A 16,470-nucleotide genomic window follows, 5' to 3' on the forward strand; every position below is an offset into this window, starting at 1 on the left:
TTTAAAGATCATGCATTTGGGTTATGGCATCATCGATCCACATTGTAAAAGCAACCCATAGATGTTTTCTTGCTTCAATTCCTTACCGCAGATGTCTTCCGGGAGAGACTTGTGGTGGAAGGAGGAAAGTGAGGAAAGGCAGGTAGTGGTGTGCAGTGACAGCCTTGAAAAGAAACCGTCTCTCGTACCTTCATACCTCCTCTGAACACACAGTGTTCTCTACAGAGCAGACCACGCGAGGTATAAACTTGATCTTAACCCTAGCCCAGCTCTGGGCTTTGCCCATCCAGAAGTCTGTGGTGCTTTCCTCACTAACCTGGGAACCTTCCTAGAAGAGCAGCTCGTGAGTTGTTATTAACCAGCCCAGTTGCTGGCAGTTCAGGCCTCATGCCTCCGTGCTCTTGGGCACTCCCTGTGGCTCGTTACCTTTTCAAGTGCTTGATTCTCCCTTTCGTCTTTCTCTCCAGCATATCAGCCACCCTTAGGTGAGAGAGTTGCAAGGAATTGCCTTTAAGCTTAGTGAACTTAGCCCAAAGGGCATGGAGTTCTCCATCTTCTACAGGTTGGCCTATTGGAGAGGCACCGTTTGCCTTCAGTCAGCTTGAGGCTAGATCTCTTTGAGGAATCCAGCCTTGTCATCAGTGACTTCAAGAATCTAACTTGGCTTAGGTTCTCTATGCTGCCAATTCATGCTGGGTATATCCTCAGCAACACTGGCTGTCAGCTCAATCCAGTTACCTAGCCTTTTTGGTTTGTTTTTAATTTGAGAACCCTCCTGAGAATAAAAGCCTTGCTGTCCCTTAAATATTTATAAAATTATCAATTCATTTTTCCATTTAATGAGTTTTACATTGAATTGTGTCTGAAAAGTCACGATTTACCCACATTTTAAAAAATCCATTGAGTTTTGATTTTGCTAAATGTATTTTAAAGCCCACATTGACATTTAGCTACAGGTGCCTTCATACCTAATGTTCTTTTACCCATTGGTACTGGTGGTTTTTCTAAATATAATTTTTATATTTTATATCTCTGAGATCAGTATTGGCTCCATGTTGCTTTGTAGCATTAGATCTCTGCAGTTGTACACAGTAGGTATAGGTAGTTTTTATGCCTAATGAATGAAAATCTAAATTGAATATAATTGTCAAAATATTTTCTCCTTCTAATATTGGTGTTTTGAATGCTAGCAACATCTTGATTTTTCCAATGAGAATTATGGATATTACTAGGATTTTACCTGATCCTGAAATGGTAGCGTTCAGGGAAGAAACTTTTGTGTTGAGTTTGTAAAACTGTATTTCCATGCTCCTCATTTAATTTCCTTTGGTTCTGATTGTATTCTTCCCTTTTACTTTGCCTAAGGGTCTAAATTAAATATCATACGATACGAAACCCTTTAAAATGGCGTCATGTTCAGAATGATGCTGGTGTTTTCTGCTGGATGCTAAGTCCTCACTACTAAGTTCTACCAAGGCTTGTTCAGAGGTTTTCAAACAGTTTCTGCATAAGGGAGAAAATATTAGCAACTTTGTGTAGATGTGGTAAAAAAAATACATTAGCTAGTGATTTTACTTATTGCCTTTTAAAGATATAAATGAAAACAGATGCCATGTGCTATCCGAAGTTTGGACACAATCAGACCTGTTACATGTATTCTTCTTTTAATTAATTAATTAATTAATTAATTAAAGTTTTGGCTGCGTTGGGTCTTCGTCGCTACGTGTGGCCTTTCTTTTAGTTGTGGCAAGCAAGGACTACTCTTCGTTGCGGTGCGTGGGCTTCTCATTGCGGTGGGCTCTCTTGCTGCAGAGCACAGGCTCTAGGCGTGCGGGCTTCAGTAGTTGCGGCACTCGGGCTCAGTAGTTGTGGCTCGTGGGCTCTAGACAGGCTCAGTAGTTGTGGCACACGGGCTTAGTTGCTCCGTGGCATGTGGGATCTTCCCGGACCAGGGCTCGAACCTGTGTCCCCTACATTGGCGGGTGGATTCTTAACCACTGTGCCACCAGGGAAGTCCGTGTTACATGTATTCTGAAAGAGAGGCCCCAGGGCCCTAGGAGTAACCCCTGTGTGGCGTTGCCTTGGGTGCTGCCACCTTCACCCCTCCCCCCACCCTCCCCGAGACGTTTGTTTGTTGGGTCTTTTATTCCTGCCCACCGAGCTTCAAGTCTCCTTTCCATCCTTTAAGTGGTTCTCAGGATCACCCTTCCCTTAATACATGTTCCTAGATACTCTTTTCTGGTGTACCTTGTGGTATTTTTCTTCTTTGAACTCAATGCTTGTCCCATCCTCACCTCACTTGATCTAATGATATATCTCTCTTTGCTTTTTATTCCGGGAGACACGTGCCCTGGAAATACAGAGAATGTATATACTTGCTGTCATCTTCTGTTTAGATCCAATTCAGATTTATTTTGGTGTTTCCCCCCTTTGCTTTCCGTTTTTAAGCTATATCACTTCACAGAGGGCAAAGGCTGTTGACACTTCTAAAAGGCTCTTAATCATGCTTCTGGGTGTTGATGACCAACCTAGGCACTGTCTATAGGGTTCTGATGGGGTTGTCCTTGCCTTGAAATTATACAGATCGGGAGGCTTTAAGTGAATCCTGGTTGTGTTGATTTAGCCACGTCATCCATTGGGGCTGGATTCCATTTATGTTGATCTTTTGCATCTTTTTAAAAAAAAATTTATTGAAGTATAGTTGACTTACATATCTTTTGCATCTTTTTTTTTTTTCTTTTGCATCTTGAAAGGCTTTTCAAGGTCTTGGCAAGTTTATAAATGGGGTGGGGAGTGCATCAAGAATGTTTATTGATTGTGTGAAATATTTTTGAAAAAGGTAAATTGCTACAGCATTGTAGCCATGTTTTAAAGACTAAAATGAACACATTCTGTTCTGTCTCCTTTTCTTCACTGTGTGGTGGGTGCATTTGTGTCTCTCTGGCACTCTTCTCTGCCACCAGCAGGCAGCCTGGCCCTTTGCTCATTTCCACCCTGGCAGATATTCTTCATCTTCACTCTGTTCTCCTTAACCTACTGAGAGACAGTTCTTCTCTGTTGGTGTGCTGGATGGGACCTGGGACCTCTTGATCCCCGTAAGTGCGCAAGCCTCTGTCTTCCTCACCAGGATGATGACAGAGCTGGCTGCCCCAACAGGCACCTCCTCCTTGGCCCTGGCACTTCGGGTGTAAGTGTACATATGGAGCTGACATTCCTAACAAGGTCAACAGGAGGAGATGGGTGAGACAGATGGAATGGATTCTGAGAGAAGGATCAGCTTGAATCTTTTCTTCTCTTTTTATTTTAAAAAAGTTACGGTAAAATACATAGAACATAAAATGTACCATCTTATTAATTTTTACTTAACGCTCAGTGGCATTAAGTACATTCTCATTGTTGTGCAACTTCCAGCACCGTCCATCTTCAGAGTTTTTTCGTCTTCCCAAACTGAAACTCTGAACCCACAACTAACTCCCTGTGCCCACCCCCCCCGCCAACCACCATTCTCCTTTCTGTCTATGAATTTGACTATTCTAGGTACCTTATGCAAGTGGAATCTTTCAGTATTTGACCTTCTGTGTCTGGCTTATTTCACTTAGCATGTTGTCCTCCAGGTTCATCCGTGCTGTGCGTGTGTCAGAATTTCCATTCTTGAGGATGAATAATACTCTACTGTGTGTATATACACCGCATTTTGTTTCTCCATTCATCTATCAATTGGCACTTGGGGTTGCTTCCACCTTTTGGCGATTGTGAACAATGCTGCTGTGAACACAGGTGTACAAGCATCTCTTCAAGACCCTGCTTTCAGTTCTCTTGGGTACATCCCCAGAAGTGGAATTACTGGATCATGCGGTAATTCTGTGTTTCATGTTTTTTTTTTTGAGGAATTGCCATACTTCTTCCATAGCAGCTGCACCAGTTTAGATTCTCACTTAGAGTGAACGGAGTTCCAAATGTTCCACACCGTCGCCAGCACTTGCTGTTTTTTGATTTGTTTTTGATGGTAGTTATTGTAACAGGTGCAAGGTGGTCGAATCCTTTATTTTCTTGAGTAAATCATAGGAGGTGGCTTTGGATACCAGTCCTCTCTGGCAGCAAGGGCTGCGTCCCCCAAACAGTTGGGCAACAGTTCCCTGAAAACAGGATGCCCGTGCGGATCCTGTGCTCTGAGCGCAGGTTTCTTTGCTGCTGGTCTCCCCTTGTTGCCTCTTTTTAATTCTACACTTGAAAATTAGTTCAAATGCAAACCGTGTTTAGACTTATTTACAGTTTTGTAACTCCTTTCATGTTTCCCTTTTAACAGGCTTGACTTAAGAAGTCTCTTTCAAGTAATAAATTAATTTAAGTGGCAAGCACCCCACCCGAATTTTGTTATATGCTGGCAGTTTAGATAAATGGATATTATAATCTCAGCACATTTCTGCCCAGTGCTAGTGTGCCTATTTGCAAGAGTCTACAAAAGTGATAATATTTTGTCAGTTTGGGGCCTAGAAGAAGAAGAAGAAAAATTACATATTTTTTTATTTGTATTTATGGGATGCCTGTAGGGAAGCTGAAAGTGCCGTCTGGCAGTTTACATGGCTAAATACAGATGAAGAAAGATGAGAAACCCAAAGACTTTTTTTCTAGGCACAGGGGAGAAGACAGGGTCCAGATCAGTTACTGTCAGATGTGTTGGAGATACATTCTCCATTGCAACCGAATATTATTTTTTCCCTTCACCTCACCATTTCGTTGAAGAATGGAGCCTATTTTTAATGACTTTATTGATTAGACGATGGGGTTACAGTGTACTTTATTTACTGCTGAAATGTTTCGCTCCTGTCAGCATTTAATGTGTATAAATCTACTTTTTGCCCTCACTTTGATAGGCTGTAAAACTGCTTATAATTGCAGGAAAATGTGCTTTCCTATTTTTGTGTACAGACACAGTGTGACTTTCCTTTTCAAAATCTTTATATGTCATAGTGTAGCTGAGAAATAAACACATGCAGGGCTGTTATCCTTGTGTCCTATTAGAGCAACATAAAACAAGATGTGGGTTTATGCCTGAGGGATCACAAAAACAGATTTAATATTTATAATTAAGGTCAATTTTTTAATGATTTATTCATTTATTTTTTTTGTTACTGTGTTAAGACTTAGCAGTTTTGGACTCAGATTTTATATGTTTTTTGAAATTATAAATATACAGTATATCCTACATTCACTGTTATGGTTTGCATATGAATTTAATATTTTGTGTCCAATGAGACGCAGTAAAAGTGCATCTTTTTGTATCGCCCAGTTTATGAGCAGAGTTAGAATACATTGTGCTGATAAGTTTTACATGAAGTTTCTAAACTTTCTTATGGAAAACAATGTCACGTGTATTTATCTTTTATCAATTGTAATAAATTCAGTTGGAGGGGTAAGATATATCAAAATTCAAAAATTTTCACGAGACACTTCCCCTCCTAAAAATATTTCCTAGTACATATTTTGTTATTAAACAAAGAGAAATACAATTAATTTTATTCATTCACTTTCATAATTTTATTTTTAAGTGCATGATAAAACTAGTAACGATACAGCATTTCATAAAGCTGGACTAGGAACCCCTCTCTAAAGAGGCAAGTAGAATCCTCAGCAGCACCTGTACTACAACACCATAAAACCCATTTTCAGCCAACTCTAAGATTTCTAATTCATACCTGAGTCCACAATGAAGGGTAGAAATCATGCACTTTAAAAACAGCAACATTAGTGAAACTATGGAAGTGCTTATAGTGCTAGTGTGCGGGGGGGAAAAAAACCCCCCGCAAATAGAGACCAATGTCGTTTTCCTTGATATTCACCCTTAGGAAGAAATGAACTTGCAGGAAAGTTAGTAGTTCATCTAAGAAACTTGGGGAAAAGTCTCTGGGAATTATCAGCTGAACTTAAAATGGCCCTCTGGGTTTTCTTTTCTTTTTTTAAAATTAATTTTTATTGGAGTATAGTTGATTTATAGTGTTGTGTTAGTCTTCGAAGGGTTTTCTTGGGGAGTTGTGTTCTGAAGGGACGAGTAATTTAAAGGAAGCAAATTGATTAGGTAGGTGCAGGAAACCACAAATGTTTGAACAGGTTTTTGCTGGACGACAGTTGTGTGGATCAAGGGCTTTTATGGCAGCTAGTTATCTGCCCTGGGAGAAGTGACCATAGCTTGCCTTTCCTTCAGGTGGAAGGTAGGTTCCCTGTCTCTTATTCTTTTCCCTGCTCAGAGTGAATAAATATTTTAAGTATGTGGTCAACTGTGCAGCTCTTTACTTTTCCTTTAGGAAGAAGAGAGTTGCTTAGGTATGGTATTGAGAATAGAACTCAGGAGGACTTGCATATGCCCTCCTGCCCAGGACTAGCCCAGCACATCCTGAAACATGCAAATTGAGCTGCCTGCTAAGTGGGGAAGGAAGGAATATCGTGCACAGGCATTTGATGTCTTTTTATGGGGGAACAAAAGAGTTTTGATTTTTTTCAGTTGGAGTTCAGCCTGGCTATTGTGTGGTAGAGGAGGCTTAATGAATCATTGTTTAACTAAGATCCTGCCAAGTATTTGACCATTAAATAGACTCCATGTGTATAGAGTTCTTCTCTGACAGTCTCTTATTTGATTGTGATTAATTGGTATTGAATTGGTGTTTAATTACCTCCCGCAGAATCTGAGAACAATTTGTGTTCTGATTAAGTTATATGATGTAAACCACCCCCCCTGCCGGCGCTGGGGAAGTCAGCTGTGTCCTTGCTGTACCTGCCTTAGTGCTGACAGGCCGACCTCAGTGGTTGCTCAAAGCTCAGAGACTGTCTCAAAGTATCAAAAACCCGTACAAATTGGGATTTCAGTTTTTCTTTTAATATGCAAAAGTTTTAGGAATCAAAATTCAGCATAAGTCTGGAAAGGTTTTCTCTTTATGTTGAAATTCTTCTTATGATATTCATTGGGCTACGTTAAACATTTTATACAAATGGATCCGCTTCCTCGTTTCATAATGTGTCACCGTGTACGCGCACGTGAGATGTCCAGGGGGAGAGATCCACCAGCTGGGCACACTGACGATGAAGGGCCGGTCTGGTTTGGGTGTCACTGCCCTTAGAGAATAGGTGACAGCAGAAGAGGAAGGAGATGATCACTGGGGATAGAGTTCCAAATACGGGGTGGGGGGCAGGGGGAGTTGCATTTTGGCAACAAGCCAGGTCGCAGGAATGACGAGAGATGTTCAAAGAAAAAACCATTATATCCCAGAAACCAGCATACAGGACTGTTTCAAAAAGAAGGTCGTTAGAAGTGTTACCTGCTTCAGAAAAAGTCAGGGTGAGTGAGGATGGAGGGAAAGCTGGCTATTGGTTTTAGAAACTAGATGACGGGTGTAGAGAGGGCAGAAAATGGACTGGAGGGATTTGTGGGGCCTTTGAATAGGTCATGATCCCATCGTTTGGCTAAAAGATAATGTGTCTCCTAAGCTCTTTATAACTGACAATAGAATACATACAAGTATAACTCTTAGAGCAATATTTCCACTTATCACTTTTATCTAATTTTTGAAAGGAGTACAGTAGTTGAAAATGATTTTTCCCGTCCTTTTTTTTTCTTTAAAAAAATCATTTATGTATAGTTGACCTACAGTGTTGTATTAGTTTTAGGTGTACTGCAAAGCGATTCAGTTATTTGTATATACATATCTATCTATCTAGGTATCTATCTTTTTTGAGGTTCTTTTCCATTATAGGTTATTATAAGATATTGAACGTAGTTCCCTGTGCTATACAGTAGGTCTTTACTGTTTATCTGCTTTGTATTTAGTCGTGTGTATCCGTTCATCTCAAAGTCCTAGTCCTAGTTTATCCCCCTGTCCTTTTGGTAACCATAAGATTGTTTTCTATGTCTGTGATTTGTTTCTTATTTGTATAATTTTTTCACCCCCTCCTTTGTAATGGTGTCCTTACTTTGCAGTTTTTTCCCCCCAACAAAGGTCCACGCACATACACTTAATACAACCCAGCCACATTTGTGTAACATCTATTGGTGGTCCCCAGATATTCACACGATGTGCTGGAGATCACTTGAGATCAGATTTGGGTGTTGGTTGATCCCACTCCCGCTCACCTTCAGTCACTTTACATTGGGTGGGTAGTGGGAGGGATGATTGTCTTAAAGTTCAGTCACATTCTCACACCAAATGTTTTGCTGTCCTGTTACTGAGCATTACATGTCCTTGTACGTGTATTACAGATGGGACGGGTTGATTTCGCAGGTTGAATGGTAACTCCCTGATATGTGCCTTTGTGGAAGTGGGACTTCTCTGCTTAGATGAAAGCTTCATTAATAGGTGGTTTTGCCTGCATCTCTGTGGGAACATTCCCCAGGTGAGACTGCTCCATGTTCCTGCCCACCCCCCACCCAAACCCCCTCCAATCCCCATTCTTTGGGAGATATGAGATAGAGATTGCGCATTTTGCCTTAAAAGGTGGTCAAGGTGCACTGGGCCAGGAAACAAAGACCTTGGAGACAGAGTGGTGCATTCCTGTGGCAGGAGGAGCCCCGTGATAGGTGGTGTCCTGTTCCCTCAGAATCGGCAGTTCTCACCTGGCCCACGTCTCTCGTGGCCACCCCACTTCCTGTGGTTCATGGTTTAGGTATCCCCTGAAATCATGCAGACTGTGCACATGGGCATTTTCCAGTGGACATGCACTGTAGGTTTCATCCAACCTGCAGTGTTTCAGAGCCGCTGTCTTAGAGATTTTTCTGCCTGTTGCTGTCCATTCCTGACCTTATATGAGCTGTGAGCCAGACTCCTGCATGACATGTGCACGAGACCCAGCGGTGAAGGAACTAGCCTGGTCTAGCTTCCCGACCCCTTTCCCCCGCCAGTGCTTAGGAGATGTAAAATATCATGGCGGATGCAGCAGCATGGTTTTCTGTGTCAATTTGTGGGGTGTATCCACTCCTTCAAGGTCAGTCCCTTTCCAAACTTGGCAGTGAATGATGTGACTTGCCCTGTGTCACAGGACAGGGTAAGGCCTGGAATGAGGTGGCTCTCAAGCCCTGGACTTTGCTTCTGTCCTCATTCTTTTTCAGTCATTTGTTCACTTGTCAATCTATCTATTCATTCCATCTTCAATAACTTGTATAATTTAATTTTGAGGTGGGGTTACTTTAAATGTTTTGTTTTAATTATGGTTAGCCAAGAGCGAATTCCTGGAACTCTGCTAACTCTTCTAATACTCAAAGCATTCAGCATCCAGTGGATGCTGTGGATGCTAATGGATTCAACATTAGCCAATCAGAAGGGGCTGGGCTGTCAAAGGCCAGGTTGACAATCACCGTTCATACCAGCTTAACACCAGCCCTGCCTATGATTTTATTGCCTCATCCTTATTAGTACATTTTTAATAGAGTTTTCAGATGTGTCCAGTAAAATAGCTCTGTGTCATAGATGGGATGACGTGAATTTTCTTCGTCTCTGTAACCCTGGGTGCAAGTCCCCAACCTGGCTACTTTACAGCCGAGTGTCATTGGATTAATTTCCTCCTGCCTCTAAGCTTAAGCTGCCTCTTCTGTAAAATGGGGACAACGTCTCGCTCATAGTTTTGAGATGATGCGTACATAGTTTCTGGCACTTCCTTGGTGCTCATGTGGTGTTGGTGGTGTTCTAGAAACCAAGCAGAGCGACCACAAGAAAAAAAACCCCACCACATCTCTGGTGTGTAGCACAGGCAGCCTGGTGAATCTGTGCAGGCTTTGCCTGTGGGCACAGAGACCAAGACAGAACTGGTCCTGGGCTGTCGGCTGGGAGCTCTCGGACTCTCTCTGGCCTGGGTCGGATGTGTAAGATGCATGCTCACTCCACCAGGCCCCCTCCTCAGGACTTCCTCCTCACAGCCATGGCTTTGACAAGAGAAGTCAGACCTCTTTCTGACTGTAGGGAATTTTCAGCAGAGGCCCCTTAACACTACACTCTGCTCCACGCCCGTTCACACACAGCTTCTCTCCTATCTTAGCTCTCCAGCTCGGCAAATATTTGTCTTCCCACCCGGACAAACTCCACTCTCCGTCAGTCCATCCTCTGGCCTCCTTCTAAGTGCTCAGGCTGTGTTTCCTCCACGAGAACCCATTAGCCTGACCCTGCCTAAACCCGCAAGTCAGTGACACTGTCTGGTGTCACCCACTGCTGCCGTGGCCCCGTCTTCGCTCTGTGCCACCAGCATCTTGGATCACGGTGCCTGGCCCAGCGTCTCTGCACACGGGCTGCCAAGCTGGGGTGTCGGCGTGGCCATTGCGCACCAGGGCCTCTGGTCTGAAGGGCCGGGTGCAGGGCTGGCAGTCTGCACGAGGCCATGTGTGAGCAAGTGAAACTTGATGAAGCACAAAGGAAAAGAAAAAAGGTTGGACTTGGTTTTATGACCCAGATTCTATTTTTATTGCCCAGGAGTTGTTAATGGCCTTTGCTGGTGTGACTGTGCCGAACCAGACACTTTGTATTTCCCCATGCATTTCCCCAGGTTGGAAAACAACACCCAGCAGAAGAGAGTGCATGAAATATCAATAGATATTGAGATTTGGAAACAAACCATTTATTTATAGAAAGCTTCGTTGTATAGATTCATACAGAATATGCTCAAGCACCCTCTATATGTGAGGCATTGGTCCAGGCACTGGGGTAACAGCCGTGAAAGAAACGGGTAAAACTCCTGCCTTAATAATGTCTATATTATAATTCAATTTCTGTGACTAAAATGGAGACAAGTGGTTATTAGCTTCTGGAAGCAAAGAATGGAATTTAAAGGGGCCGTGAGAATTCCCTGTCAATCCAGTAGTTAGGGCTCTGCGATTTCATTGCCCAGGGCCCGGGTTCAATCCCTGGTGAGCCACTTGGCCAAAATAAATAAATAAAGGGGACATAATTATACATGTTGATAAAACCAGATGAAAGGTTCTTGAGACAGAACATCATCAGAAATGTTCAGGTTGTTCCTTGTTACTCAAAGTGTGGTCCTTTCACCAGCCAGCATCAACATTACCCCGGGAGTTCTTAGAAATCAGGAATCTCAGACCTCACCCAGACAGAGCTCTTGAGAAGTTACATTTTAATCCAGGTGCCTTGGAGATTTTCATACAGATTATAGCTTAGAAGCACTGTTTTCTGAGTCTTGTTGTGGTCTTTGTGATCAAACTTCACTTGGATGCACGGGAGCCTTCAAGGTCCTGGAACATTCACCCATGTGTTTATAAATTGAACACGACTAGAGTGCTGGTGGACTCCGTAGTGATCAGAATTAATCTTCCCAGCTGTGCCCCCGATTGACATGTACCAGATGGTCACTAAGGGGGTTGCAGGTCTTACTATATATCTCCCTTCAGGATGAGCCCCTTTTGAAAGAATTCATTTCATAGAGTTGTTTTAGGTTTTTGTGTAAGAGTGTATCTGCACAGAAGGGTTCCTATTTTAAAAAAGAACGTTGGAAAGCCAGTGCCTTTGTGGTGTTTTATTAGTATACCCCACCTTCTGCCTTGCCCAGCACTTTGCATTTTGTTATAGATTGTGTGAGAAATGCGGTCCGTGTTTACAAAGGGTGTATAATCTAGATGTAAACTCAAGACTAATATACATGAAAAGTAGTCAAACCACTAAATAGATTATACTATGATATGTTCTGAGAATATACCCAGACCCCAGGTGGAATCTGGAAGCTCGCTGAAACAGTCCCTCACCGAACAGTGTCAGAAAATCTATGCCTTTAAACATGAGAATCACTTAGGTCTTTGCTGAGAGTGTGTGGAGTCTTCTTTATGGCTCTACCTGGATGTAGGGTCTCCTCAGTCCTCAGCTGTAAAAGGAAAAATGGAAGTTGATGGCAAGCTCTGGGCAATAGCATAATGTATCAGCTGAAAGTACAGGATTATAAAAATATTTTTTTTTAAAAAGTAGTTGGGTGGAGGTTGGAGTGCGACTTCAGAAGCCTTAAGCAGCCCCAAAGGCTATTGCCATGTTTAAAAACAGTTTAACTATTAATGGTCGAAATAAAAAAGGTTAGCTTTGTTACTTAAAAGGGTAGTTAGTAATTCAAAAATTTAGCTGTACAATTCCCCCAACTAATTTTAGAAAGCAAGTCTCTTGTTGGACATGTGGTGCTTGTTCTAGTCTAGGCTTTTGGGTTGCTAGGGGCAGAACCTACACAAGTTAGTTCTGATGAGGAGACCTTGATCGAAAGGAAATGGGCATCTCCTGGAGCTGGAACGATGCTGAGTTTCTTGTAACTGAAGCTGGGAACTGGGATCCTCATGGGAGCTGGGGCCATTGTCACAGGGCTTGTGCCCAAAGCCACTTTGCCTCTGATCTTTGCTGGGTATGGCGAGGCTGGTCTACTTTCCTGGCTTCTCTCCTGGCCTTGTATTGCTTGGTGGGGGGGATATCGGAATGACTAGGTGGTTAGTCAGTGAGTTGGCTTCCCCTGGGGAGAGAAAAAATTAAAATTGCACATAATACATTATAGACTTGTTTCAGACTTGTTCAGGTTGTTTTCTACTTCTCACTTGCCAAGTGTGTCACACTGAATATCTTTGATGCACTCATTAACTCCTGGGTATATGTTCCTAGAAATGGAATTTCTGGGTCAGAAGAGGTACACTCTTAGAGTTGTTTATACGTACTGCTCGTTGGTCCCCTATATCTTCCTGTGCAGTACAGATGGGGGCGATGTGGATATTCATTATACCCACATCTAAAATGTGACCTGACCACCAGGATTTATCGTGATTGTTGGCTCTGTGATTGGATATGCAAGATGGGAGAGGTGGTGATACCACTTTACCCTAAGGTAATCATGCAGTACCTGGGCTATTGATTTTAATACTGGGCACAAGGCATTAACCGAGACTGTCCATCTGAGTCTGGACAAGAGGCAGCGGCCAAGATAGGACACCGAGCCTTATGAGGGATCACTGAGGCACCAAGGAGTAGTTGCTGGAAAGGATATGATTCACTTCATTCAAGTATTTGAAAGGCCGTCATATCAAGAGAAATTAGGTTCACTTTGTGTGGTAATAAGGGCAGAAGAAGCAGCACAGCTTGGATGTTCCAGGAAGGCAAGATTGGGTTTAATGTAAGAAAGCCCTAACAGAACAGTGTGAAAATGCATTGGGTTCCCCCATGTTCACGTGAACTGCACTTCCCTCTGCCTCCCTGGAGATACTCCAGCAGGGGCCACGTGTCATTTGAGTGAAGAGTCATGACATGTGTGTGAAGTGAATTCATCATTAGGATTTCATTTGGAGACTTTTGAGAAAAGTTTAGTACTATGAGGCCATGAACTTGGCATCCCAGCTCTGGTTACAACAGTCTATTTCAGAGCCAGGTGAAATAGTCTGCAAACACCATTCGTTCTCTTAATATTTCTTAGTGCAAAGAAATAACTGTGGAGGACTTCCCTGGTGGAGCAGTGGTTAAGAATCCACCTGCCAATGCAGGAGACGTGGGTTCGATCCCTGGTTTGGGAAGATTCCACATGCTGTGGAGCAACTAAGCCCATGTGCCACAACTACTGAGCCCGCGTGCTGCAAGTACTGAATCCCGCGCGCCTAGAGGCTGTGCTCCGCAAAAAGAGAGGCCACTGCAAAGAGAAGCCCACGCATCACAACGAAGAGTAGCCCCCGCTCACCCCAACTAGAGAAAGCCCGCGCGCAGCCATGAAGACCCAAGGCAGCAACCCCCCTGCCAAAAAAAATAAATAAATAAAAAGAAGAAGAAGAAGTAACTATTGAACTTTTTGATCTCACATTTTCTATACCTGGCTCACTGGTGAATAAGAGTTTAGTTTTTTGATGATCTCTGACATTCTGTTCAGTTTCTCTAGTTGCTATGAGGGGAGACAGGTTTTTCTCATTGTTTTTGCTTTGCTTGTATTTTCTACTCTTTGCCAACCCTGGGTCGCTCAGACCTTAGGACTCCCACATCCGGTGAATGGTAAAGGGGTGGTTGACACATACTGTTCATCCCTGAGTAGCCAATGTATCTCTTTTAAAACTTTCTAAGACAAATTGTACTTGTTTCCAAATTCTGCCTACGTTAAAAAGTTGTATTTTTCCATTGAAGAAGTCACAAGAATTTAAACTATGTCTTTAACATTTTTTGACGTGTATATTCCTTATTTGGGCATTGCTGTTTTGAGAAGGTAAAAAATAACTAAATGGGGCTTCCCTGGTGGCGCAGTGGTTGAGAATCTGCCTGCTAATGCAGGGGACACGGGTTCGAGCCCTGGTTTGGGAAGATCCCACATCCCACATGCCGCGGAGCAACTAGGCTCATGAGCCACGACTACTGAGCCTGTGCGTCTGGAGCCAGTGCTCCACAACAAGAGAGGCCACGACAGTGAGAGGCCCGCGCACCGCGATGAAGAGTGGCCCCCGCTTGCCACAACTAGAGAAAGCCCTTGCACAGAAACGAAGACCCAACACAGCCAAAAATAAAAATAAATAAATTAAAAGAAGGCTCAACATTAAAAAAAAAAAACTAAATGGGCCACAATATGCATAAGAATATGCGGGGAAATTGCACATCTGATTTTAATGTTCCTAAAGCAAAATTGATTAAATGATTCCCATCTTCTTGCCCCTCGAAGTGTGATCTGGGAAATAGCAGAAAGGGTGGGGGGGTCACCTGACCGCTGGGAAGAAATGCAGACTCTCTAGCTCCCCCCAACATTCCTGAATCAGCAAGTGCATTTTAACAGGTGGACATTCCTACAGTGTCTGGTAGACTTTCCGAGGTGACATGATGCTGCAGAACCTGGGGGAATAGTCATTATCTCTTGGTGGTTGAGCACCTGTTAACTCACCGGGCATGGTGACTGGGTTCTTTCACCTGCATGAGCCCATTTAATCCTGAGAATCACCTTCTAAAGCAAGCATTCCTAGAGGCCCTGAAAATTTGACTCTGGTCCTCCAAACGTGTCACTAAAAGATGGTTTCTGGAGTCTGTATTTCCTAAGCCTGAGACAGGAGAATTGAGGCCCAGCCTGTAACGGCCTGGCCTGGCCAAGGGCGAAAGCCTCCAATGTCTGCAGCCCCCGGCTTGGGTGCACCCTGTGCTTCCGGTGAGCCAGGCGCCCTGTGGAGGACAGCAGAGCCGGCTCATCCTGGCAGTGGAAACCCAGCGCCCAGCCTCTGCTCATTCAGTGTCCAGCTGCGGCTTGGTGTGGAGGGCCTCGGGAGAAAGTCACCTCTGACAGAGGTCAGGAAGAGCACCTAGAGGTCCCACATCTCACCTGCAGGCTGGCTTCCTGGAGCCTCAATTATGAAAGAAGTTCAGGGGCCTAGATAAACACATTTCTCAAGAGTTGCTACACCAGAGTAGGCTGTGTGCATGCCTGCGTGTGTTGTTACTTCAGTGCCTTTGAATGTAATCATTAAAAAGACCAGATATTTATTACAAATTAGTTCTCATCTTCCAGTCCTGCAGCCTTCAGAGTATACTGTTTTGGTGAATTTTGAGAGGGGAAATAAAAGCAATAAGAAATGATCTTTTAGTTAACAAGTAATATTTGTTTTCCTGCTTCCATCCCTCTGGTCCTCTTGGATGCTTAAGCATGAGTCGTGTGTTCTTCACACTTGGTGGGCCTCTGAAAACAACAACTTATTACCCTGGTAGTAAACGCACAACTTGGAAATTGGAAGAATCCCAAATTGCCCAAAATGTAAGGTGCTATGCACCATCCTGGCGTTTAAAAAATTGCAGAGAGGTTGTAATTAGTTTTCTTTTTTTTTTTAAAGTATCACTTAGCAAAATTAATTCTGATAAATCAAAGTTAGTGTAACAATTAGGAGTAATTTATGAATTTTAAAGTGTTTACCGCCTCTAGCAGTTGAAGTCTTAAATAGGATGGATGTAAAAGGACGAAACATTCTAAAATCCACCAACCCTTCCTGATACTTCCACAAGACCTGCTTCTCCCCCCACCACCCCGTTAAAAAATAAGGGCCAAAAATTTCAACTGCCCGCTCACTGCCATTGGTATTTTAATATCTCTTTAGGTAACGTCTATTTGTTTCTTTACCACTGACATTGGCTTATTTCTTATGAATCTATAGTATATTAAATACATATGCATTTAAAATATTGTTTTGATTTGTTCGTGAATTGTTTCTCTGAAAGGGCCTGTCTGGGGAAATGAGTAATTTCTCATATCCTGTTCTTGCAGGAAGAATTTTGAATCGTTTCTCCAAAGACATTGGGCATATGGATGACTTGCTGCCCCTGACATTTCTTGATTTCATCCAGGTAACGTGACAGTCATGTCAGAGTTCTCACAGCGCAAAGCAAAGTGCCTGTTTTTCCAGGCCTTTTCACAGGGGCTGAGATGGGCCTTTCAGCCTGACGGTGTTATCTTAATTAAGTAAAAGGCCACGTTTGTAAGAGAAAGGTGTGGTTGTGATCGGGAGGCTGAGTTAACATGAAT

At 43.0% G+C, this 16,470-nt stretch overlaps 1 protein-coding gene across 3 annotated transcripts in view; it reads left to right on the forward strand.

Annotated features, from left to right (window-relative positions):
• The window catches only part of LOC307065002 (ATP-binding cassette sub-family C member 4), a gene marked incomplete at both ends in the record, with an annotated part of 215,197 nt that overhangs the window by 130,795 nt on the left and 67,932 nt on the right, over positions 1-16,470 (forward strand). For all 3 annotated transcript variants that reach the window (XM_079721739.1, XM_079721737.1, XM_079721738.1), the window contains one exon: positions 16,213-16,292. In XM_079721739.1, coding sequence (XP_079577865.1) covers positions 16,213-16,292 — 80 coding nt within the window. The remainder of the gene's footprint in view (positions 1-16,212; positions 16,293-16,470) is intronic.

This window comes from Hyperoodon ampullatus, assembly GCF_949752795.1.
Source record: "Hyperoodon ampullatus genome assembly, chromosome: 16".
NCBI lineage: Eukaryota > Metazoa > Chordata > Mammalia > Artiodactyla > Ziphiidae > Hyperoodon > Hyperoodon ampullatus.